General features: G+C 37.4%; 2 protein-coding genes across 2 annotated transcripts; both read right to left on the bottom strand.

The window, feature by feature from the left end:
- Positions 1-2757: 2757 nt before the first annotated feature.
- LOC103720197 (ATP sulfurylase 1, chloroplastic-like) lies at positions 2758-24679 on the bottom strand. Its single transcript, XM_008809801.4, has 5 exons — positions 23897-24679; positions 9305-9710; positions 8789-9049; positions 3165-3251; positions 2758-3084 (listed from the first exon to the last, which is right to left on the bottom strand). Exons 1-5 carry the CDS (start codon positions 24415-24417, stop codon positions 2968-2970), a joined length of 1392 nt encoding a protein of 463 aa, XP_008808023.2. The 5' UTR covers positions 24418-24679; the 3' UTR covers positions 2758-2967.
- Positions 15358-17444, bottom strand: LOC120111572 (NAD(P)H-quinone oxidoreductase chain 4, chloroplastic). Its single transcript, XM_039128940.1, has one exon. It carries the CDS (start codon positions 17332-17334, stop codon positions 16384-16386), a length of 951 nt encoding a protein of 316 aa, XP_038984868.1. The 5' UTR covers positions 17335-17444; the 3' UTR covers positions 15358-16383.
- Positions 24680-25827: the final 1148 nt, after the last annotated feature.

Below are 25827 nucleotides of genomic sequence, written 5' to 3'. Positions count from 1 at the left end.
TCTGTGTGTGTGTGTGTGTGTGTGTGTGTGTGTGTGTGTGGAACGTGCATTACAGTTAAAATGAGGGGCCTGCCTTCTTCTTTTCTCTCCTTTTTCTCTTCATGTTGGAAAAGAAGAAATATCAGTGATAGAATAGGCTCTAATGTTGTGAAGAAAACCTACATACCCCAAACTTTATTGTGAACTTTATTGAATAGGCTCTAATGCTCTCTCTCTCTCCCCCTTTTCCTACCCTACGCCGTCTGCCTTGTCGTAATGAAGTTAAGGAGTTGTGTTCCACGCTCTGTGAGTCTTTTTTTACCCTCCCGACTCTAGAAGAGAAGCCAAACAAAATGACTTGACCTATGAGTACCTAAGATAAACTGTAGTATCTTCATATCTCTCTCTCTCTTACATAAACTACAGTGGAGCAGGTCCAAAAGATGAGAACTCTCTCTTGGTGCGAGCTCAGCAGGAGGGCCCCTTCCTATATATATAGGAGCGAAGCGAAACGACGAAGTACATAGTACACAACTATTTCAATATGTTGAGACTCTGATCCTATTGCAGCACTTTTCAAAGCTCAGTCCTCCCTTCCCCAGTTCCCCTTTATGAAGCTAAAAAGGAAGGCCTCTTTAGGTCATCCAATGTGGAGAGGGAATGTCCCAAATCTATTTCTCTATATGAAGTGATACAGGGTGGATGTGGGATTGAAAGGTAACGCGAACCAAGAACGGAGGGGAGAGGAGAAGGAGGTGATCTCAATCATGCACTGTTTTATCAAAATGGTAGGAGATTTTTTTTTTTTTTTTTTGCATGAATTCTCTTCTAAAAATTTTAATTCTTAAAATTTATGTTTTTTTTCGTACCCTTATAAAATACTATTTCTGCACAAATGTTTCTAATATAATAGTTTCTTCTAACACCGTTAATAAAACTATATTTATTTTAATTAAAAATAAAATAGAATTTTAAAATTATTTTTTTGTCCATTATTTCGATCATCTTATAAATGTTTCTTTTTGCACATTTATCCATTAAAAGTATTTTAGTTATCTTAATTTGAAACCGTTAATTTTTTAACATTAGATGGCATGGATATATATGCAAAAATAAGAATAAAAAAAATAGAATAGCAAAATAAATGTCTTAAGAGGATATATATGCAAATATTAATTTGGAAGGATATTCATGCAAAATTCGATATTTAAGAAAGTATTCATGCAAAAAAACTTAAAAAAAAAAAAAAAATCTTAAGCATGAACTTGGTTTTCTGTGTACATTGGGTCACCTATGGCATATGAATATATGAGAGGAATATGAGTTTGTTGTCCTCTTTGACCAAAGAAAATGTTTCCAATATTTTGTTTCAATTACTTACATTAAAATGAGAAAGATCAAGGAAAAGAATTGGTGCAAACATGTGGACCATGAATATACGAGAAGTGATCATCTGTCGATCTGCAAAGCGATTTGCCCATTCTATTACCTGAATTGAAACAAAAATAAAGGCCTGATGGAGTTGGTCTGGTCCAAAATTGAAACCATACCGACCGGTCGGATTCAGCATATTTTAACCCTTTGGGTACGGTACATGTTGGTTACCAACCCAACCAAGAAATTTCAAATATCGACCTTAGTAAAACATCAAGATGGTTAGATCAAGAAAGTAACAAATGTTATTTGGGAGGTCGAAAGTTGTCCGTTCTAAAGTCATGACAGCTTGTTTGAAGAAGCATACTGAATTGAAGCACACTTATTCTTTAAAATCACATATTATCCACACAAAAAAAACCTTCATTTGCTTCAAATAATGGCTGATATCAAGAAAAAACTGTGCATTAATGAAGACTTTTGTAGACGTGGAAACTTTACCATAAGTGTGTAATATATGGCACATTATGGGCAAGAGCTCGGGGCAGCTTGAGAGGGCATATTCTTTGCAAGCCGGAGACTGAGTGCAGAGCTCATCATCCTGGAGGAAGCCTCGGCCTCGGTGATTGATTAGATACGAGAGGAGTGAAGGGGGATGTGAGCCCTCTACTCCACGACATCCGACAGATGATGAAAAGATACAACGCCTTTAAAATTGTGCTTGTCTACTGGGAGGCAAACTGAGCCACGGATTGGATTACTACTTATGCGGCCGCAAATTGAATTGATACTTTTGCGGCTCAGCATCCCAAGAAAATTCTTTGAACTCATCAGGGGTCCCTCCTGCACCCAACCTACACTAAAGTAGGATGAGCAGCCGATGTACCAAAAAAAAAAAAAAATCTGTGGGAATAATGGTATACCCTCAATAGTCAATAGTAACAATCCTAATTCATGGTACTAATTTTCAAATACCTAGTAAAATATGGTCATAAGTCACCCAAGTATTCTAGTATGAGATATTTTCCTAAGTGTTTGACATGGTCGCCCCCTGCATTTTCATCCTTCGAAACTGAGCTTCATGCCCTAATCCTTGTGTCGTTGGCGTTATGTGCCTATGATGAGCATGTCATCGACAGGCACCTTCCTTCTTCCTGCTAGTACATGGTTGTCAGATCCATTCACCTTCAAAACCATAAAACAATAACTCTCCCATGCTATGGAAGCCCATCAAGTCCACATGAAGGCATGATCTACCGGTTGCTCTTATCCTCCAAGGACATCTTTTATGGTCATAAAATTCTTTGACCTTCTCAATATAACAAATTCTACCACTTACTCTAATCATTATGACACACTTGTCTGTTCCTTTTCTCATCACAACTAACATTTTAAGGCAAGCAATTATAAGCACAAATATCTCACAAACCTCACAAATAATTTAGTTTCTATACACAAGCAATATAACGGAGTTTGTTTCACACAGATCGAACGTATTGTTCACACCACATACAGTTTGCTGCACACAGATTGAAAATACTGTTCACAATCTCATAGAATTAATTGCAGCTCGAAGGAGCCTAATTTCTGCACTCTATGCCAGTGTGTTGCAGTTCAATTTGATACAGCTTCCAGCAGCAGTGTTTCGTAGTACTCAACCAGTACGTTCCATCCACCTGGACACATGAAGCCATCTGGTGGATCCAGTCTGTTCTGTGCAAGAGACCGCATCTGTATGTCCCAACCAAATCATTTCAGTATCACTTGAAACAAGCTGTTATTTATCACATGTGAACAGTAAAGTAAATTACCTTCGTGCCAGAGATGAACAGAAAATCTTGAGGCCTGGAAGGATCAAAGAAATCCATTTTCTGCTTCTTTATGTCATATGCAGCAACCTAGTCATCCAAAAATGAATAATAATAAACCAAACCAAGCCCCGATGCATGAAATATAATGTTGCCGCAGTCAGCATGAAGTATAACGCTGAGGTTATGATCGCTACTGACATATAAGTCACTCAAAATGGTAATTTGGTGTATACTTTGAAAGTTTTGAGTAATGTTGATGTCCCATAATAATTAAGCTCTTCTAAAATCGTTAGGTACCAATGCCATGTAAACAATGACCATGATCAACCCAGCTCAGCCCTGGACAGGATTTTTTGGAGTATAAAGTAATGGCTGTTGTTAGTCATTATAGATTAATAATGGTGAGATAAAGTGTAATTTCATGATGTCCTTGTAGATTAAAATATTATTACTTGAACTCAGATTTCAATTCAAAAATATTATTTTAGGCAGACAAACAATGAAAATGAAATATGGAAGCTGATATTACCATGATAGAACAGATGTTATAATAGGATAGCAGCTAAATTACGCCATCGGCTTAAGCCATGCTACCTAAATAACTTATAGGAAAAGAAAACAATATAAAAGGACGTTGGTAAACTTGTAATAGCTAACAAGTTTCATCAGAAATCGAGAATCAGATGGCACAATTTGCAAATCTGTAAACTTGAGAAAATCAGGACACCAATTTTATTAAACATATACTCAAGGTCTGCAGAATCGGTACTGGAACCCGTACCGGTCGGTGGGCGAGTCAGCACGGTACTGTACTGACATATGGTATGTTTGGCCGTGCCGGTTCCGAACCGGCATGCCTAATTTTTTTCTTTTAAGTTTTTCAAGTTTAATTAAGTTTGATCAATTTTTTCAACTTTTTCAATGATTTTAAGTATAATTTGATGTTTTTTGATGCTTATACGATCCCGGTTTAACCTAAATGATGTATTTTATTGTTTTAAAGTGATACAAAATACAAAATGATTAGTGAGATGTTGTATGCTACAAGAAGCAACATGAAATATCCTAAAATCAACTAGTGAAGTAGAAAATATAAAATAATATAATTAATTACATATATTTAAAGTACAACATACATACCGATATCTAAAACCTCGTCAAGAGGCAATGCCTCTCGTAAATATCCAGATCATTAACATAGTCACGAAGCATATCAGCCCACCCTTCTAACCAAGCGGCGTTGTAGTCTTGTATTTCATCCCATAATGAATGCGCTCTGGGTTATAACCACTCTCTGATCTCTCGTTGAAGCTCTGGCTTTGAGAGGTATCCTCTGACTGATAATATGGCTATGGAAGAGTCCATCCAAATATGCTCGCAACAAAATCCGACTTGTAAGATGTTTCGGTCTATGTAAGATGGCCACCGAAAGACAATGCCTCAGATGCACCATATCCATATTCATATCCATATGGATCATAGGTTGCCTATGACCGCGGATAATAGGATCTAGTATAAGACTCGGAACTTGATACGTCTATTGATCCTACTCCATGTACAAGATCATCTACAGCTGCATCGTGTCCTTTTGAATGACCTCGAAGAGCTCGTCTCCTATATGCAATCATATCCTTGCAGACTCTACCAAATCGTGCACCGTGGTCCCTATACTATATAGCATGCGTAAATTGGAACTCACCGGTGAATCGAAAACCACTCTGCGGCTGTCTCATGAACGATGGTCTTATATCCTCCACTCTCTCTGACCAACAGATCCATGACCACTAAAATTGTCATCGTTGTTGCTGCTCCTAGTCCCTGAATCTGAGTGAATTGGCTCCTCCACACTCTCCATGGAGGCTGCAGGTGCCTTTTTTTTTGGTATGCTGAGTAGCTACATGCTTACCATTCGTGGCCCTCTACCTACTTGTTTTTTGTGCCCCTCTGCCTGGCTATGTTGGGAGGATGAATGTTGCCTACCTGACCAAGTCGACCGAATAGCGTAATGGCCTAGCCTAAGCATCTCTCGATCACATCTCTGAAAGGATGTCTCAAACAAGTCATGTGATGATCGGCTCCCCAATGACTCCTGTGGTTGTGGTTGATCAGTTAAAAGGATGCATAGAATATTGCAATCTGCCCATTGTCCAACATCGATCCTAGCCTTGCTGGCTACGAAATTAGCCGGCTGTGAAGGCGATCCTCGCTCATCAAGCTCTAGGTTTTGCTGCTGGCCCACAAGCCATCCGATCATAGGATCATCCCCATCGTCAACGAAAGTACTATGGATCAAATCTATGTACTTTAGATCCATTTCTTACTAAATGCACTTTAACTTCAACCTCAAATTGTAGTAAAAATATACAAGGTCGTTAAGGCACTTCTACGGTAGACGGTTTCTCTGCTTGCTGTGGATGAGGGCGAAGTTGAACTAGCTGTTCTCGCAGCCAATTGAGGAGACCGTCTAGGAGAGGATCCCTATAGCTAGCAACTTAAGATTTTTCGCGAACAAACCAAAATGAATCCACCATTTAACTGCAAAAATATTGAAAAAATTACATATAAGATAGTATCATATTAGTAATCATCTAACGTCAGGTAAATGTCCTTCTGATTTGTAACATACCTGAATTCATACTTTTTTTATGACAGCTGCCGAGACTCCAAAGCTGCCAGTGCCCTCTCTAAATATTTTCATTTGTGAAAAAAAACTATATTATAAAATATTAATAATTGAATAAATTAGTTAACTTACCTCTTCTAAATATTAGGCTGCGACTTTTAGATCAGGCTCCATCTTGTAAATCACATTATGCAGAGTGGCCAAAAGTTCATCCATATCAATTCTAGATACGGTGTACTGAAACCTTAGATTCATGCAGTATGTTGCAGATAGAGTTCGTAATTGTCTTAGTAAAATTGTACAAGTACAGGAGCAGTCTAATTTTCAATATTCTTACTTATTGCTAGATACAAGTTTCTATCCATCTAGTAGTCCCACTACCGCTTAATGATATCAATGTAATCTTGGACATACGTCGGATCTGTCTCCTTGATCCGAATCTTTGCCCTCTCTATCATATGATACAAGAAGCCCATCTGAGGAAACCTCTCATTGTCTATAGCCCGAAGCATTTCGTACCATGGTTTGATAGCCTTCACTATCTTCTCGGCTTGCTGTCAGAATATCTGCCTCGCCACCAAGTCCTCGACAGTGCTTTCTTCAATGTCGGCCCTCAAATCTACTTTCCTACCACTCGGAACTAACAAACATCTGACATAGGGTTGCTTTCCTCTCAAGAAGGCTATCAAGTGCAATGTAGTTGGTAGCAAACCGTCACACCTAGTAAAAAGACCTCTCCCCTTGCATACCTCTTCACTAGTGATAGAACACATGCATCACTATAAATATATCTGGTGATGGTTTAGACTGTCTCCACTATCTGTTGCACCCTATTAATCATCGCAATGTCTATTAACATTAGCTCGATACAATATACAGCACGAGGTCTAGAAAATATGTGGTCGTCGCTCCATCATGATCTTCCGGTGATTTTATATTGTAGCCCATTATCAGTGATGACTTGCACAACATTCTCCTCTCCTACCTGATCAATCACCTCCTTTATCAATCTGAGGATATACAGTATTGTGTACCGGATCGGAAGCATCAAGCGACTTATGAAAGAAAGTCTCATATCACAATATGTCAAGAAGTTAATAATGCTTTATCTAATAGGATCGGTCCAACCATCACACATCATTGTCAGTCCATTTGTCAGCCACTTACTCTTGTAAGAGACAATCCACTTCTCTAGCTCATCCTTATTATTTTCAAGAAGCTCACTGTAGATGTCCTTCAATCCTAGAGGATCTACACCAGGATCGATAGCCTATATAGAGAAAATACAAATCTATAGTACGTATTATCTACCATATTCGTTGGGATGTGGCTGAAGTAGAACCAGCATCCAATAGCTCACCACATATCCTTTTTATCCTTCTTTAGCATTGTGTCAATCATTTACTGCTTCGAATCTTTGCTGGAGAAAGCAAGTGGATCTAAATCATGGATGATGGCTCCTGGTGGAGTCTCCCTAGAGGATTTTCTACTACCAAAAGCTTCTAGCATAGATGCAATATGGCCACCGCCTCTGCTGACGGCCTTCCTAACTGAGAAAATCCTCCTGAACTCTGGATCTATCTTACTGCTTACAGAACCAAAGCCCGACTCATAGTATGAGGGCCAAAATCGAGCCCTATGTATGGCCACCTCATCCTGCTGCCACTGATCATCCAGACTCGTCTGAATAGCGCATGGATCTGTGTCTCCTCGTCATTTGGAACAGATGCCTTCTTTGACTCCCTGGAGTAATAGAAAGATGGTTTTGCCACTCGGCGGTCCACCTCCGCCTTCTTGAAAATTCTCCCCTTTGCTATTTTGAAATCAGCTAAGTGTTTCTTCATCAACTCTCGAACCTCCTGTGAAAATTTTCAAGTACAAATACGTCGGGATAACTACCAGCACCATATATGACCTAAAAATTAAAAAATTTATGACATTGTATAGCTCATCCATAAATCTATAACATATCATAAAATCAAGCCAAAATCAAAAATTTTAGGATGATCTCCACTTATTTTGCAAATTTTAAGATATTTTTTGGCGTCAAAAAAAAGAAGAAAAAATAAGATAAGGGAGAGAAAGCATACCTTATTTAGGATTGGATTCTTCTTCAATCGTGCTGAAACAGCGTATGTTTTGTTGTGGGGAAGAAGATGTATTCGGATAGGTTGGGAAGGCCTGAGAAACTACCATTCTTTAAAACAAAAAAGAGAGAGAGAAGTGGGCCAATTCGGAACCGGCCTAACTCGGTGCAAACCGAATGATTCACACCGCTTTCAGCCCGTTTTGGCCAGTTTCTATCGATTCGGGACCAGTTCCGGTTGGTTGGAAGCCGATCCCAAATAAAATAGGCAAATCAACCCAATCCCCACTGGGTCGGCTCAGTACGAGCCAAACCGAGCGGTTTGGCAGATCTTATATATACTACTATCTGAACTCCTACAAGGCTGGCATACTCTCTCTCCCTCGCTCCCCCTCCCCCCAACCCTCTCCCACCTTCGAAAATCATAATTTGATGTGTACCCAATTGAAAAAAGATTTTGCATATAAACGACTGAGGTATGGCACCTTCCCATGTCCAATTCTAATTTTTCATGCACATGAAGCAAAACATCATATTTGAATGCACATGCGAGATGCTATAGATGTCTGAATTGTTAGTTTTCATTAGAATTGAAAAATTTCAGAGGGTCAGTTAGTATACCTTGAACGGTAGAATGTTAAGCTTCTCAAGTCCTGGAGCCATACTCAGAACTCCCCCCCCCCCCACCCCCCAAAACCGTCTCCCACCTTCGAAGATCATAATTCGATGTGTATACAATTGAAAAAAGAATATGCATATAAATGACTGAGGTATGGCACCTTCCCATGTCCAATTCTAATTTTTCATGCACATGAAGCAAAACATCATATTTGAATGCACATGCGAGATGCTATGGATGTCTGAATTGCTAGTCTTCATTAGAGTTGAAAAATTTCATAGGGTCAGTCAGTATACCTTGAACGGTAGAATGTTAAGCTTCTCAAGTCCTGGAGCCATACTCAGAACTTTCTTTCCATGATCAGGATCATAAAGGTCCTTGTCTTGTTTTGGGTACTTCATACCAGCTGGGTCTCTACCCACAATATAGAAGTTCGCGCCAGCATTTATCCGAGACTTTGCATGCCACTGCACCTCAGTCGGACCAGCATAATGCATGGGAGAGGGGAATATTGCAATTACTGTTGTCTCTGGGTCAAGTACACCATCCTCAAGAACCTGTAATAAACCAGGGGAAGCAAAAAAGAATTTTTAGCACTCATGAACCACTTATAAGCATCCATATGATGTCCTAGTTTTCTTTTTGAAAGAAAAAAAGGATTAAGCAGAGTTTCAACTACGTGTTATTGGGATGACAAAATTCGGTCAGACATACAAACATCAAATTTGATGCAGGAATGAAATGGATAACAAGAGTTTGATCCAGTATATTGCTATTGCTAAAAGATATATCTGATAGTTTAACGTGAGAACCTTTTCATGTTGCTTCATTCTCCAACCAAGTGGTACATCATCTGCTTTGGTGAAGCCCCCCAGTGGATGAAGCAATAGAATTGGGTTCTTGTAGCCCATTTCTAGAAGACGTCTACGTGTGTCTGTCATGAGTAAAGCATGCCCATTGTGTACAGGATTTCGAAGCTGGAAAGCAAATACTGCATCAGCATTGCGCCTCGAAAATTCTTCACGGAGTTGAGCAGGTGACAGCCGATAGCCATCAAGACCATCATTGTACTTGATTGGCTCTGTAACTTCCAAATCTCCTCCAATTAGCCAGTTTCCAGCATTTTCAATAGCTTCCTTAACATATGGCAAGCCTTCAGCAGTTGTTCCCCAAGTTCTTGCAATTCTTTCTTCTTTGTTATGTTTGTAGATCTCAATGCTGAAAGAAAAAGTGAGAAGACATCCAATTAAAACTCTAAAATGAGATTAACAAAATACAGTAGTTAAATGCTAACACATTTCACACCCCTCAAAACATGAAATATTATAGAAAATATGATGTTATTTCAACTAAGGTTAATTATGATAATCAGTTAACAATCAAAATCCTACTTACTTTAACCATATGCATGCAAAGCACTATTTAAGTTTCTAAAGCGAGCTATCAAGCAATAATTGGCAATAAGATGCTCAAAGTGGAGGTAAGCTAATGTAGATATGTATTGGAAATGCTAAAAGGTAAGATTTTGTGTATAGAGCCAATATAGGTCAGCAAGAATTTCTAATGTGAATAAATCCTTAGAAAGAAAGCTTAGATAATTAATGTATTTTACACATACTTGAGAGCTTCGGATGAAAGTGGTCATCAAGGTAGGTTGAACCGTACCGAGCCGACCCAATGGAAAACTGGGTCGGTTCGCCTAATGGAATCGATTCCAGCCCCGAACCAGCCGGAACAGGTTCCAAACCGATCAGAACCGGTCAAAAAATGCCCGAGCTTAACTAAATCGGCCAACCAGTTCCGTTCGAACGACGGTTCGCACCGAGTCGACCTAGTTCGGAACCGAGCTCCCTCCCCCTCCGCTTCTTTTGTTAAAAAAAAGTGTTAGGAAGGCCCCAACAGTTTTTTTTGAAAGTTTGTTTAGCCGTAAGACGGCTAAACAACTCCTCCTTCCCCCCAATTTGCGAAATCACACCGATTCAACGTGATTGAAGGAAGATCCAATCCTAAATAAGGTGTGCTTCCCCTCTCCTATCTCATTTTTTCTAAATTTTTTTTGGGCTTGAAAAAATAGCTCGAAACTTGCAAAATAAGAAGAGATTATGCCAAAATTTTTGATTTGGCTTCCAATTTATTATATGTTGTAGGTCTATGGATGATTTACATGATGACATAAAATTTTTATTTTTTGAATTATATATAATTTTTAAAAATTAAAAATATATTTTCGGATTAAAAAATAAAAAAAATATAAACAAATAAAATTAAAAAAATGTAACATCAAAACTCAAAAGTGTATTTAGGGACATGCAAGCTACTCTCCAATAAAATTTGATGTCCATTTATTCAAATTTTGATGTGATTATGTGCACAGTGACCTAGGCCTAGGACTCCTCTCAGAGCCAGAGCTTCAACAAGAGATCCGAGAGTGCTTATAACCCGAAGCGTGTTCCTTATAGGATGAACATATAAGACTACAATGCTGTTTGGTTAGAAAGGTGGGATGATATACCTCCGGACTATGCTAATAATTCGGATATCTACGAGGGGCATCACCATTCGACGAGATTTTAGATATCAGTATATATATTATACATTAAACATATGTAACAGATTGTATTATTTTATATTTTTCACCTCACTACTTGATTTGAGGATATTTCATGTTGCTTCTTGTAGCATGCAGCATCTCACCAATTATTTTATGTTTTGTATCATTTTAAAACAATAAGATGCATCCTTTAGGTTAAACTAGGATCATAGAAACATCAAAAAATATTAAAAAAAAATCAAATTAGACTTAAAATAATTGAAAAAGTTCAACAAGATTGATTACCAATTAAATTAACTTGAAAAACTCCAAAAAAAAATAGGCATGCCGTTTCCGCCCATCCACCGACCGGTACGGGTTTCGGTACCAGTTCGGCAGACCTTGGTGGTTGCTATATTGCTATATTAACTAGAAAAAGTCAGACACCTTGGCTTTAAAGTTAGCATGTCTCACAGTACTATTTGTAACATAAGATGTCTTTAAGGCATCCACATTCCAAAAAACTAAGAGCACTATGCATGTCATTCTTCTTTGGTCCAACAATAAGTACATGGTATATAACTGATATTGTGCAGATGAAGGATCACATACTATATAACAGCTACATTAGAACTATAGGTGGGTCCCATCTAACAATTGTACTTACCATTCATATGGTATGGAATCTACAGGTTAATTTTGCAATGGCAATTGTTTGATGCATTGGGGAAATATGAATCTCGCATTAAATATAAACTTAGAATGAGAATGATACAAGGTTCGTCATCTCAGTACCGGACCTATATAGGTACCATGCTGGTATAGTGTCAGTACATCCAATATAGGGGTCGGTTCGGTGTACCAAAACTTGGTGAACCTCACATACTAAGACCCGATTTGGTATCAGTATGGTATAGCACGCTTGGTATGGGGCGGTATAGATCAGTATGACAAGTCATGGAATGATATATATTGGAACTGCACATCGATGTATACAATGGGTCATAACAAAAAATTTGTTTATTGAAGCACTAGATGTTAACATGTAATATTTGTTCGAACATTTAATTGTGTATTCAAATTTATGCTAAAAATCTCCTTCATCTCTGCTCAATTTCTTCTGCATTACATCACACTTCATTCACGCAATGCCAGAGAAATTATGATAAAATTTAACTCTGTACATACATGTGTTACTGCAATCTGAAGTGTATGAAGTTTCTTTTTTTTCTTGATACAACATAAATATTTACGAAATTGAAGTGCAAGGAAAATAAAGGAGCAAGGGCTTATTAAGACAATGCTTTGTCAAAGGATTTCAGGAAGATGAGATAAGCTAAGGCAACATGGACTTCACCCTTGAAAAAGAATTTGGCAAGGTTTGCCATAACACTAGAGGTAACTCTCAGTAGGAATCATTGGCAAATGAGGCTTCATATGCTGACAGTACATACATGGGACAATGCTTGATGGTAAAGATTATGGTCATTATTTCCTTGATTAATCTATACTATTATCTAATGATTGATTAAAGCATGAATTGTTATTAAAAAGCTCATTATATCAGCATGTTTTATCCAGACCTATATTCAATTCAAAATATTGTATTTTTGTTACACTATTTAGTTCTATGGTCTACTCAGGATATGTCTATGTTGATCCTTGAATCTCCAGGTTCCACATAGAGTAAGCAATTTTAAACCACTTGTAGCACTTATTCCTAGTGACTTTAAATAAATCCCTTTCTCCATCACAGAAATCAATATGGCAATTTAATGTTATAGACTTGGAAAGGCAAGAACTTGTTAATACAGAATTGCCAACAGTCCTAACAAATATCCAAATATTCAGACTAGCAAATCCATATCTTGAAATCTACAATACTTGAAGCGGTTTATGTAACTTCTGCCCATCTTTGATTAGTTTGAACAAGCATCTAAGGATCGTTTTGGTAAGAACAGTTTCGTGATTCTTAACATATTTGTATTACATGAGGATGTATTATTTTTATGGACATCACTTAGAAAACCCTTGTAAAAAGAATGTGAGCAACTGATTCAAAAACCAGTTTATAAAACCTGGCATATAGGGTAGATCAATTCATACTTGCACTCAGACACATTTGTCATACACCAGTTAAAATAGAATCCATGCATATTACATATATTCTTCATTTTTTCTGTTTACTAAATGACATATATATCTGATTGGAAATATAATGATTCATTAGGACAATGGTCATAATAATTTTTTAAAGTAGCAGAAAAAATCATTCAAATATATGAAATATTAGTTTTAACTCCTGTGCATGCATTGAGAATACAGAACAACACATTTTCTGGTAATAGGGTACACGTATCTGAACCAGGATATAGGGGCAGGCAAGCTTCCTAAAGTCCAAAAATCCTAAGAACAATATTGTCTGAATTTTCACCGGATTCTAGATGTTTGACAAGCTAATTCAACATGCTCCATTGCTTTAAACATTTTTGTTAACTTTTTAAAATAATTATATGTTAAAAAATATTTAATCTCAAACTTCAGAATAATATATGTCATAAGCTTTAACCGTCTATCCTTACATAAAAGAGAAGAAATTGGTAGCTCGACCATAGTGTTCATACTTCATACCTTTCAGTTCAGGAGCATCTCCTCTTCAGTGGAATTATAGATCCTTTTTTATTTCTTATATAAAAGGCTAAATTCCCATTGTAGCTAAAGAAATAAAAATTAGACCAGCATAAGGTTTAAGGAAACATAACTTCCCGCCCAACTCTTCTCTTAAAAGAAAAAGGATTGATAATTTCAAGTCTTCAATAGTAGCATATAGATAGTATAAAATTTACAAGAAAAATTTGTTAAATTACTTAAGGAAGTATCCAGCATAAGATCGGAGGAAACATAACTCCCCCAACTCTTCACTTGCAGATAAATACTAGATAATTTATTAGGAATCATTAATGAATCCTTTACCCTACAAGATAATTTATTAGGAATCATTAATAAATACTAGACATTTTACTACATTATCCTACTTACAATATTAGATTAGACTATTCACGATGACCATAAACACATACAGCTACCTTTCTTTAAGATTATTTCCTTCCAAAAGTTAACCGGCCATAGAGCACTTTAAAAATAGTAATAACATTTTATTGTTTTCAAGGTTGTTGAGTCAAATATCCAGGCTGTCAATGGGCTCGGCTGGCCCAATCGGCCCAAAGAACCAACTGCAAAAAAATAGGGCATGTGTCATGTTTTAGCGCCATGGGCCCAAGCTCAAGTTTTAGGGCCATGGGCCAAGGCTTCAGCCTGAAAATAGATATTTAACTAAATTTTGGAATGAGCCTGGGCTGGGAAATCAGTAAAAAAAATGAATAAGGCCCAATTTTAGCCCAGCTATGCTCCAAAAAAGGTTCTTGAACTGGGTTGGACTTGGGCCTAACACCTCTGAACATGATCCAGGCTAGATCGGGCTCAAGCCTGACAGTTAAACTTCATGATTGCTTGACACTAGGCCCGTCCGGCCCAACCTAGCCCACTGACACCCCTAAAGGCATCTTAGAAATCATTTCTTCATTTTGCAACAATCGAAGAGGTTCATTAACCAAGATAATTAATTGTTCTGAAAGTCATGTTTTTACTTAAGATGGCGCCTTTGCGAGGATATCTTTAATCAGCCAATGCCAAGGCAACAAAGCTAGCATCAAACCTACCCACTCAGAACCCTCCTTAATTCCTACCAGGGTTCCCATCACCGATGACAGAAGAAAGATAAGCTAAAATGGGAGCTGGAGGGGCAGGAAGAAAGATTCTCACTTGGACAGGACATGCGGACGAGTTTTGACCAAGCTCCAAGAAGCTTGGGAAGAGAAGGAGGCAGGGCCAAACTGAGCTAAACCTAAAGGAATGCATGGTTAAAAAGAAGTGTACCCAAGTGTCGTTGGATAATTTGTTGATCCTTTTTATCTTTATCCTGGTGGTGCTCTCTTACTTACTATTTTTTTGGTGCTTTAGCCAACCTTACTCATCTATGAGATAGATGAGACAGTGGGAAAATGCTGTGTCAAGACTTTTTCCTTGAAAGGCATCATCTGTTGATGAATTCATTTTAAGACTAAGATTCCATTTCCGATTTCCGATTTCAATTCTGTAATGGGACACCTTTTTTTATGATATTTGTGACTTTAGAACATATATTAACTAATATCTCTTTTTCGATCATTTCAATTGTGATTACGATTCATTTCATGAACTTATTAGTCTACGAAATCGTAGGATTACGTGATTCATCGGAAAAAGGGATGATAGCCACCTTTTTCTCTATAACAGGATTATTAGTTTCTCGTTGGATTTCCTCGGGACATTTTCCGTTAAGTAATTTATACGAGTCATTAATCTTCCTTTCATGCAGTTTCTTTATTATTCATATAATTTCCAAGAAATTGAACCATAAAAATGATTTAAGCACAATAACTACCCCAAGTACTATTTTTACTCAAGGTTTCGCTACGTCGGGTCTTTCAACTGAAATGCATCAATCCGCAATATTAGTACCTGCTCTACAATCTCAGTGGTTAATGATGCACGTAAGTATGATGTTATTGAGCTATGCAGCTCTTTTATGCGGATCGTTATTATCAATCGCTCTTCTAGTCATTACATTTCGAAACAACATCAATTTTTTTTTGTAAAAGCAATAATTTCTTAATTAGATCATTTTTCTTTGGTGAGATTAAATACTTGAATGAAAAAAGAAGAAGCGTTTTTAAAAACACTTCTTTTCTTTCATTTCGAAATTATTACAAATATCAATTGACTCAGCGTTTGGATTATTGGAGTTATCGTATGATTAGTTTAGGGTTTACCTTTTTAACCATAGGCATTCTTTGTGGAGCAGTATGGGCTAATGAAGCATGGGGATCTTATTGGAGTTGGGACCCGAAGGAAACTTGGGCATTTATTACTTGGACCATATTCGCGATTTATTCACATACTAGAACAAATCAAAGTTTACAAGGTACGAATTCGGCACTTATAGCTTCTATAGGGTTTTTTATAATTTGGATATGCTATTTTGGGGTCAATCTATTAGGAATAGGTTTACATAGTTATGGTTCATTCACATTAACATCTAATTGAATAAGCTACATGAAAAATACATAAGAATATCGTCCCATATATAACGAAAGTTTGCTTGTTCGAGTTTTTGTTTTGACAACCAGTCAAAACAAAAACTCGAAATACATCTCATTACAATTCTAATTCACTTTATTTTTTTGCATTGTACAGCGAACGATTAAAAAAAAAATCTTAAAATTAAAGAATTATAAGACTTTTTGTCTCATTAATGAAACACTATCTATAAAAGTAATTAGATAGGATAGTTTGTACCCTGTCAACTGATAACGAGAGAACGAAATCAGGATAAATACCAATTCCTATTACGGGTAGAAAGATACAAATTGAAACAAATAGTTCTCGTGGTCCAGAATCCAAAAAATTAGAGTGTGGAACATTGAATAGCTTGTATCCATAGAACATCTGACGTGACATAGATAATAAATAAATAGGAGTTAATATCACTCCAATTGCCATTACAAAAGTAATTAGTATTTTTGGCATTAAAAGATATTTTGGACTAGTAATTATTCCAAAAAATACTACTGATTCCGCAACAAAACCACTCATTCCTGGCAATGCAAGAGAAGCCATCGAGAAACTACTGAACATGGTAAATATTTTTGGCATTGGGATAGATATCCCTCCCATTTCGTCGAGATAAACAAGACGTATTCTATCACAACTCGTTCCCGCCAAGAAAAAAAGTGCAGCACCAATAAATCCATGAGAGAGTATTTGTAAAATGGCTCCATTGAGTCCCATGTCGGTTATAGAACCAATTCCTATAATTGTAAAACCCATGTGAGATACAGAGGAATAGGCTATTCTCTTTTTAAAATTGCGTTGACCGAGAGAAATTAAAGCTGCATAGATTATTTGCATCGTTCCAACTATTACCAACCAGGGGGAAAATATAGAATGAGCGTGGGGTAATAATTCCATATTGATCCGAATCAATCCATATGCCCCCATTTTTAATAAGATTCCAGCTAGAAGCATACATGTACTGTAATGTGCTTCTCCATGGGTATTTGGTAACCATGTATGCAGGGGTATAATCGGCGATTTGACAGCATAAGCAATAAAGAAACCAAAATATAATATTATTTCCAATGCCACAGGATATGATTGATTAGTTAATCTTTCAAAATCTAATGTTGGTTCATTGGAACCATATAAACCCATACCTAGAACTCCTATTAAGAGAAAAATAGAACCCCCTGCTGTGTACAAAATAAACTTTGTAGCCGAGTAGAGAAGTTAATTGACTAAAAGGCTTTCTACTAGAATTGCGCACAACACATCAAAGACTTGTAAAAAATAAAAATCCCTATAATGCACAGATGTTTTAAAGATATAGGCAACACAAGATGACCTTTATTCAATACAGGATGGAAGAATAATCAAATATTACACATATGTTTTCATACAAGGTTGAAGGATAATTAGATATCGTATATTTGTCCAACCAACTGGAGCCTAGAGCTAATGATGATCCTAAAACTTCCTCCAACATGTAAAATAAAATATTAACAACTTCTATGTACGAAAGGTGATGCACTAATAAGTATAACAAACATATAACAAATAACAAATGCAAATCATAGCAAACAAGTGGAATAGAACAACAATGCCTAGCAATGTCATTTGCGCAAATGCTCTATCACCATTTCGTCATTGATTTTGTTTCAAAAGGACAAGATGTATGAGTCTTGGCGCCGATTCTAGTTCGAATATACTGCAATCAGTAGTCTCCATTTTAAGAAATAGTATTAGAGCCAAGGAATGCCAAACCATCCCGAACCAGTCGAAAGCCAACATGGTTCAAGCCTTTAAAACGAAATGAGGCTGGTTCACTTAGACTGCCCCTCTCCCAGCTATTTAATGTGGTTCAGCCTCGATTCTTCACCTCTCGGTGGCTCGGAATACCCAAGAGAGACTCCCCGCTGTTCAAGAAATGCCTCGCTTACAAACACCACCTACCCCTCAACCCTGCGTCCGCCTAGCCACTCGCAATAGCCTGCCCCCCACCCTCCGGTAGGTCACTCCCTCCTACCTCTCCCTCTCTCTCGGTCGGGTTAGGGTTAGGGTTAGAGTTTCCATTCCTTCGCCCTCCCCCTTCCTCCCTTCATCCCTCCCTCTCCCTCTCCCTCTCCCTCTCTCTCTCTCCCCCTCCCCCCTCTCTCCTTTTCTCCCTCCCCCTCTCCCTCTCTACCCACTCCCTCCTTTTTTCCCTCTCCCTCTCCTCCTCCCTCTCCAGCTCATCTTGTGTCGACACTATTTTTTTCCCATTTCAAACTTTTTTAATTTTCAAACTTTACATTAAAGTCAACAAATCATCTACCAACTTCGGTTCAAAATTTGAAAATAAAAATACATCCGAAACGGACCAGAATGGCATGGTACCAACACCGTACCGTACCATTGGGCGACTAGTACGAGTTCCGGTACCGGTATAGACAACTTTGATTGGAGCTTTCCGGAGAATATCTAAAGTATGATGATTCATATGATGGATTGAAGTAAAATGAACAAAGTCTGAAAAACTAGCCAAACAGTCAAGATATTGCATTATCTAGAATATTGCAAAGAACCTATAAGAAATGCATTATATTGGTATGACCATAAAATGATGTGGTTAATCTGACAGGTAATTGGTTTGAAACCAGTAGCACAGCCAACTCTTTTCTATAGCTAGAGGTGCAGCTACTATCAAACTACAATCTCCAACAAAGAGAAGTGATGGGCTATGATTCTTAACTAAAGGTACAATACGCCAGACAGAAAAAAGCAGAATGCTTTTGTTCTCTCTATCCAAGAAGAGAACCTGGAGTGCAACCTTATAGATGATAAACAATAAGGACTTAAGAAGGAAAATAGAGAAAAGACCTTAAATGAATGCATAATAAGTTAATTTTTTCTAAGAAGCCACTTAAAGTGGCAACTGAAAGATTAACACTTTCAGCAGTAACTCTATATGATGGAATACCTCTATCCAAGAAGAGAACCTGGCATGCATCTTTATAGATGATAAACAATAGGGACTTGAGAGGAAAATAGAGAAATACCTTAGAAATGAATGCATAATAAGTTAAATTTTTCTGAGAAGAAACTTAAAGTGGCAACTGAAAGATTAGCACTTTCAGCAGTAATTCTATATAATGGAATACCTATTGCAAAGTTGTCAAAGAAAGAAAAAAGTTAAAAACCTTGTGTCTAGATGGGATGCAAAGACCCATGCAAGCACTTGTTTAGTCCTACAATGGGTGTGCATTAGTAGATTTTGGATACTTAAGCAGGGCCAAGGACCCCAATAAATAACTTCTAGCCAGCCCTTTCTAGGTTAGGTTTTCGATTGCTAGAAATGGTATCAAAGCAGACACAATCCACAGCCCATAGGGCTAGGGGATGTTGCAATTTGGGATGAATACGAGGTGGTTATGGCGTTCAAGGTAGGATCCTTCCATTGGAAAGGATGCTAAGGCTTAAATGGAAAATGTGAGGGCCTGCAAGGTTATGTGCCTAATTCCATAGCAGATCTACATTGGGAAGATCTTGGATACTTGAGCAAGGCCAAGAAACCTCAAATAATAACCTTCTAGATGGACTTTTTGGGGGAAGCCCTGCATCATTACAAATGATATCAGAGTTGAAGTAACCCATGGCCAGCATAGGCCCTTTTGGAGCTGATCACAAGTCGCTATTGGTGTTTATGATTGGACCCTTCCCTTTGCAAGAACACCCCAGCTTAACAAGAAGTGTGTGTGAGAACCTGCACACGAATGTGTTTAGTCTCACAATAGGTATGTGTTGAGGAGATCTTGGCTACTGAAGCAAGGCCAAGGACCCTAAGTAATAACCCTTTACCTAGCTTTTTTAGGTGGGGATTTGGATCATTAAGTAGAATACCCATAGGGCTGTCAAACAAATTGAAAAGCTCGAGCTCCGCTCAAGCTCAGCCCAAGAAGAGATACAATAAAACTTGGCTCGAAGCTAAACAAACCAAACTTGAACTTGATTTTGATTGGTGCATTTGTTTTGGACTGATTAAATATTAATTGAGGTCTGAACCAAATTCTAAACCAAGCTTGAATCAAGAATTGAATTTTCATTTAAGATTGAACCAAGCTTTGTTTAATCTCAAGTTGATTACAACACGATTTAGGATTATCGAGCTGATCAAATAGGCTCCCCTTCAGCTCAATTGAAAAATAAGTTTAAATTCAGCTGAATATAATGATAAACAAAACAAGCTTGGTCAGTTCCAAGCTTGAGCAAGCTCAGCTCAATTACAACCTTAAATACCCCTAATACATTGTGAAAAGATCATGATATCTAATCCCAAAATCATTTGGTAACTCCTTCAACAAGAAGACCAATCCCAATGATCTTCACCAGAAAAGTTTCATTAAAATCTGATGCAGCAGCCACCATACCCTTGTCCAACTTCCCTGATAATCCATGCAAGGCCTTAAGTTCTTTTTTGTGCTCCTTATTTTTTGCATTTGTCTCTATCACTTCAAAATTCCATATTGCAAGGTTTCACATGTATGTCAAATGCATACTAATGTCATATAGAGACACCGCAGGTACATGCATAATAACAGACACCCTATGCAAATGTTATGTCCTATTATGATGGAAATAATAGCTGTTAATAGACCAGTTCACCCCTAACTTGATTGATTTAGGAATAGAAGCATGGCGGCTATAGCAGCGGTTATTAGCAGTTATAATGGAAAATGACAGGAAAATGAGGTTATATTTGATGTCAATTAGATAGAAAATATTTCTTCGATCTGGCATCGATAATCAAGTTCATAAACATTATTTTATCCAGAGTAAAGTGAAATTATCAAATAATGACCATCATTCCCAGTATAAAGTTATAATAATGGCCATTAGAACAAGATAATGGTCAAATATTGGCCATTACTCTAAACCTTATGTGGCCAGAAAAAATGTCTGAAATCTAGTCATGTGCCATTCTTTATCAACCTAGCACAACAGCTGGTCTAGAAGGATCTGCTTTTCATTGCAAGAATTTTAATACTGCAGAATGGACCCACAAGTATCCTCATCTTTACCTTTAATAGTTTTGAAGATAGAATTGTCTACAATATTCATGTCTAGCACAGAACTCATACATTAGTAACCATTGCTCTAGGAAGAAAAGTTCCAAGAGCATTCCCAATAAAAAAGGCATCAAAATAAATATTTATTTTTAAAACAAGGAACTCTGAATGTCTTGGGGAAAAAATTACAGCAAGAAATAAGGAAAACCAACAATAAACATGTATATCTCAATTTTTTAAAGGGAATAAAGCATGTGACTGTTACATGTTTGACAAATAAAGCCTCATCAGATTCAGGTATGACCTAAATCTTTAATGATTTCTAAGCATTAGGGTCCAGTCAGATGTCTAGAATCACCTCACCACTTGAAAAATATCCAGGCAGAAAGACCGAACAGGACAAAAAGGAAAGGAAATAAGAAAAGGGAAGATGAAGTAGCAAAGGGAAAGGACACTTCAGAAAAATCTTCCACTGAGGAAATAAAAAATACCATTGTCCTTGAAGTTTTCATAATCTTAAACTCACTAAAATCTCGAGTTAATCAAGTTTAGCACGTCATCTTTTTTCGAGATGCCCCCTTTACTTCATTAAGATGATGAAACAGTAGTGCAGATACTAGTTTATCCAGTTTACTTATATTTCAAATAAACTAGGTAAACGCAAACACCAGACCCTAAGATGAATTCACAATCAAATATCAACATGAACTGATAATTTCAGAAATGTTACAAGATAAGCATAACAAACATTAATAAGGGTTTCTCATAATATAAAACTGTCAAGGCTCCAAAATTAGATGTTAACAATACACTATTGATAAATTTCAAATCGCAATATAGAATGGAACATCTAAAACAGGACATGCTATGAGATATGATCCATACTTCAATTTTAAACCAGATACACATGATTCCTGTGCTCACTGTTACACTAATAATGAGATCCAGAACATATAACAAAGTAGTAAGAAGAAACTTGTGACTCTGAACATTTAGATTCAAAAGGCCAAAGAATTTGATTTTGCAAAAAAAAAAATCATACATAAACATTTTCATATGCATGAGTGTGAAGTAATAGAAGTAATAATTTAAGAAAAAAATATGTATAAGTAATACTATAATGTAATAGTAGTAAAATTTAATGCAAGATGCTAAAGCCCTAGAAAGTTAATCTTGAACTTTCACATAAAGGCACAATCACCCTATACTGGCATCATCAAACTAATAATTAAAAAAAATTAAAATCATAAGATAATTGATAAGTCTTACGCACATAATAAGCTGCATACATACATGTAGACATTCTACAGCTTAAACTATTTTATCATTGATGGAAGGTTATCACATACTACTAAGAGAAATTTTAATTATATATACAGCGCATCATTATCCCATTTGCTTACTAGGACAAATCACCCATATGATTGCAATACAAGCCTTTTTACCATCAAAATAGGGTTTCCTATGTAGTATAATCCAAAGTCAATAGAGTTCATGGAATTACAAAGCAGTGTCTTCTTTTTTTCCTTTTTGACTAATCAGTGACTTAGTATTAACCCAAAGTTGAATTCCTAGCAAAGGCAACTTTACATGACAGCGGGGCCTACCATGACACCTACGAGGCTAGTTGGTAGATGTGAGATCAATTTTTACCAGCCCATGTCTAAGATAATGCAGCTAGGGGCACTTCCACAAATTTTAGAACTTTAAGTATATTGATATGTATTTAGGAAAAAAAAACAATAATGTTACATTGAAATACATAGGTAGGACCCACAAAAGTGAAAGAAATTCTTAAAAGCTGTTTAACTAATAACATCATCCCAACTATAATTTGAATTGATAAAATTCATGTCGTCGAGTCCTCATTGACCGGATGTCATCAGCTTCTCAGAGACGACTCTCCGGTCACGTGTTGCGATATAGGGTTTCCACAATCCACATCAACAAGTGAATAGTTTTTGCTCAACATCATAATTGCGTTATACTCACGCAAACATTTTTTTATAAGTAAGACTACGAATACATTACAAATATAATTCAACAATGAAATCACAAAAATAAGCTATGCATAAACCAGAAGCCTCCATCATGATCAGAAACTTCAATAACCTATGCAATCTATATCAGTCAAACTTAAGTATCACCAAACATGGTAGGAGAAAAAAACTAACAAGAATGTCCTACCAACATCCGTCGATTTCCCAGCAATAAAAATCTCAGCAGAGCCCTTTGAATCATTGAAAGCCAATTACAAGCATTGATATCGAATCAATCCACTTAGAAAAATTGAAACAACTAAAATAAGAAGCTAAAATCCTATCAACACCTCAAAATCAATCAGTTAAATAAATACAGAAAGCACTAGTCATCACTCGCAGTAGAAATTATGAAGATAACATCCTTCACTAACCGATTCACACTATAAAACAATTTACAGAATCCAGCATACACGATTCAAGCAGTCTTAAGTACATCCATCCATAAGCATCAAAATATAACAGCAGTAAACCCCCTCTTTCACTATACTCGCAACTAAAAAGATAATTTTGCATTGTATAGTCTATTTTTGATCATCAGAAAGACCACACAGATTAGTTAGAACACTAACACTAAAAAACAATAAAAAGGAGAGATTTTTACGAAGGAAAAGGCAACAAAAACTCTCTTACTCGCTCAAGATGGCGACGAGTTTGTTGTTGGCGTCGACGAGCGCGACCTTGCGCTGGTTCCCGATGGCCTTCTTCTGGGTGTCGTCGATGGCGAGCACGATCGGGACCGACATGTTGACGAACGACCCGTCCGGGAGGCGGAGCGAGTTGAAATGAAGTGCTTGGAGGAACTCGGCTTCCCTCATGAACCCTCGGAGGGGGCTCGCCCACCCCTCGCTGAGGACATGGACCCACTCGAGATCGACCCGCGAGAGCCTGAGCTTGGGCAGCGCCGCCGCCTCCCTCCGCCGGACATCCCTCGCCGGCCCCGCCGGCGCCACCAGGTCCACCAGCCGCCCGCCGTCGGGCTCGATGAGGCCGCACGCGATCCGGCGGCTCCTGAGGGTCCTCGCCGCCTGCCGGGGAGCAGCGAGGAGGGGGAAGGGGAGAAGAGGGCGAGGAGAGATATCGTATTTGAGGGGACTGGGGAATGGGGGGGTTGAGATCGGGGTTTTGGCGAGGAAGGTCGCCATAGATGCCATTAATGGAGGCAAACAGAAAAAAAGAGGACTTTTTTTGGTACCCCTAGTCCCCTCCTCTTCCGATGGCCAGGGGGGTATTTTCGGAAGGGGGAGGAGGTATATTTTGGGAATTTGGGAGGGGGTAGTTAAATAGATTCCAGGGGAGTCGGTAGGTACTATCTCAATAGGAGAGGACGCAGGTAGACGGATATGAGGATGGGTTCAATATCTTGCAGAGGAAGAGGATGAATCTGGACTGCTTTTCTGGCTTCATCCTTGGTTCCAAACCGGGGGATATGCAAGGATCCTTTTATTTTTTCCAAAAAAGTTTAGGTTTAACCGTTTGAGGGATGGAGTCCGTAACTTGGCCTTGGTGCATGCTTCCTCGATGCTTTTCCCTTGTTGGAATTTAGAGGCGGCTCCAACACTTGGTCATAGACAGCTATGGATAATTAGAAAGGTGACTTTATTGTATTTTCTTGTTACCGTTAGGAAAAAGGCCAATCAAATTTGAATGCAATATTTTTATTCTTTTAAGGCTACCCATATTAACATAAAGATTAATGCACCTGACTGAGTTGCTACATATACAGCCAATCATGAACCATTTTATGGATTTCTACTTCCATAGCTCCAGCTCAGTTATTGAACGTTTTATATGTTGATTTTCATGATTATATTTATTCAAAAAAAATATAATACATATCCAATTCTAAGCAACAAAAAAAAAATCAATCATAAATTAGGCTAAGTCTAAATTTTAAAATGAACTTCCTCGAGTCATGGAGAAGGAATGAGTTGGCTAACAAAACTAATTACTAAATTTTTCTTTTTTCAATTCCATTCTTAGAATTTTTTATTAGTCAATAATTTAAATAAATTGAATGTTGCATGGAGAATTAACTAAGTCAATACTCAAGAAACATGATCAACATGACGACACGACTTAAAATAATAGATATTTAGGATAACTAAAGAAATAATTAAAACTGTGTTTTGATATCTGATCTGGTATAAAATATACTTGCCTATCATGGGTCAATACGTGGTATGCAGGAAGACCAAATTCTAATATATTTGAATTTTAAATGTATTAAGAGGAAAGCTTATAGCTCCACAATTAAAAGGATCCATATGAGGAAGGACGGTTATAACACACTGTGAATTCGGCCTCCAATAGTAACGGAACCATATCTCCTTCTCTATATAAATAGGGCCAGATGATCAAAGTACAAACTCTCATAGCTCATCTATCAACTCAGACTGTCATTCTGTTCTTCTTTTGTGCAGATCAAAATTCTTCTTCTCTCGCCTCCTTTCTCTGGTTCTCTCCAGAAATCTCTCTGCTCTCTTCTCCGCATTTAGAAAATAGTGGAAGCAGAAGGGGAAGTCCGGCTTCATCTCTTTTTCTCTTTTCCCCAAAGAAAGACC

Source organism: Phoenix dactylifera, chromosome 8, assembly GCF_009389715.1.
Source record: "Phoenix dactylifera cultivar Barhee BC4 chromosome 8, palm_55x_up_171113_PBpolish2nd_filt_p, whole genome shotgun sequence".
Classification (NCBI taxonomy): Eukaryota; Viridiplantae; Streptophyta; class Magnoliopsida; order Arecales; family Arecaceae; genus Phoenix; species Phoenix dactylifera.
Note: the sequence above shows the minus strand (reverse complement) of the source record. Positions and strands in the feature narration are given on the sequence as shown.

Bases quoted from the DNA above. Each gene is read 5' to 3' on its own strand.
- LOC120111572 (XM_039128940.1), bottom strand. From the start codon at position 17,334: ATGGGTTTATATGGTTCCAATGAACCAACATTAGATTTTGAAAGATTA.
- LOC103720197 (XM_008809801.4), bottom strand. From the start codon at position 24,417: ATGGCATCTATGGCGACCTTCCTCGCCAAAACCCCGATCTCAACCCCC. The intron at 9,050-9,304 runs GTTCTCACGTTA...GGTTTATTACAG, and splicing joins GAATGAAGCAACATGAAAAG to GTTCTTGAGGATGGTGTACT. The intron at 3,085-3,164 runs GTAATTTACTTT...TGGGACATACAG, and splicing joins TGTTCATCTCTGGCACGAAG to ATGCGGTCTCTTGCACAGAA.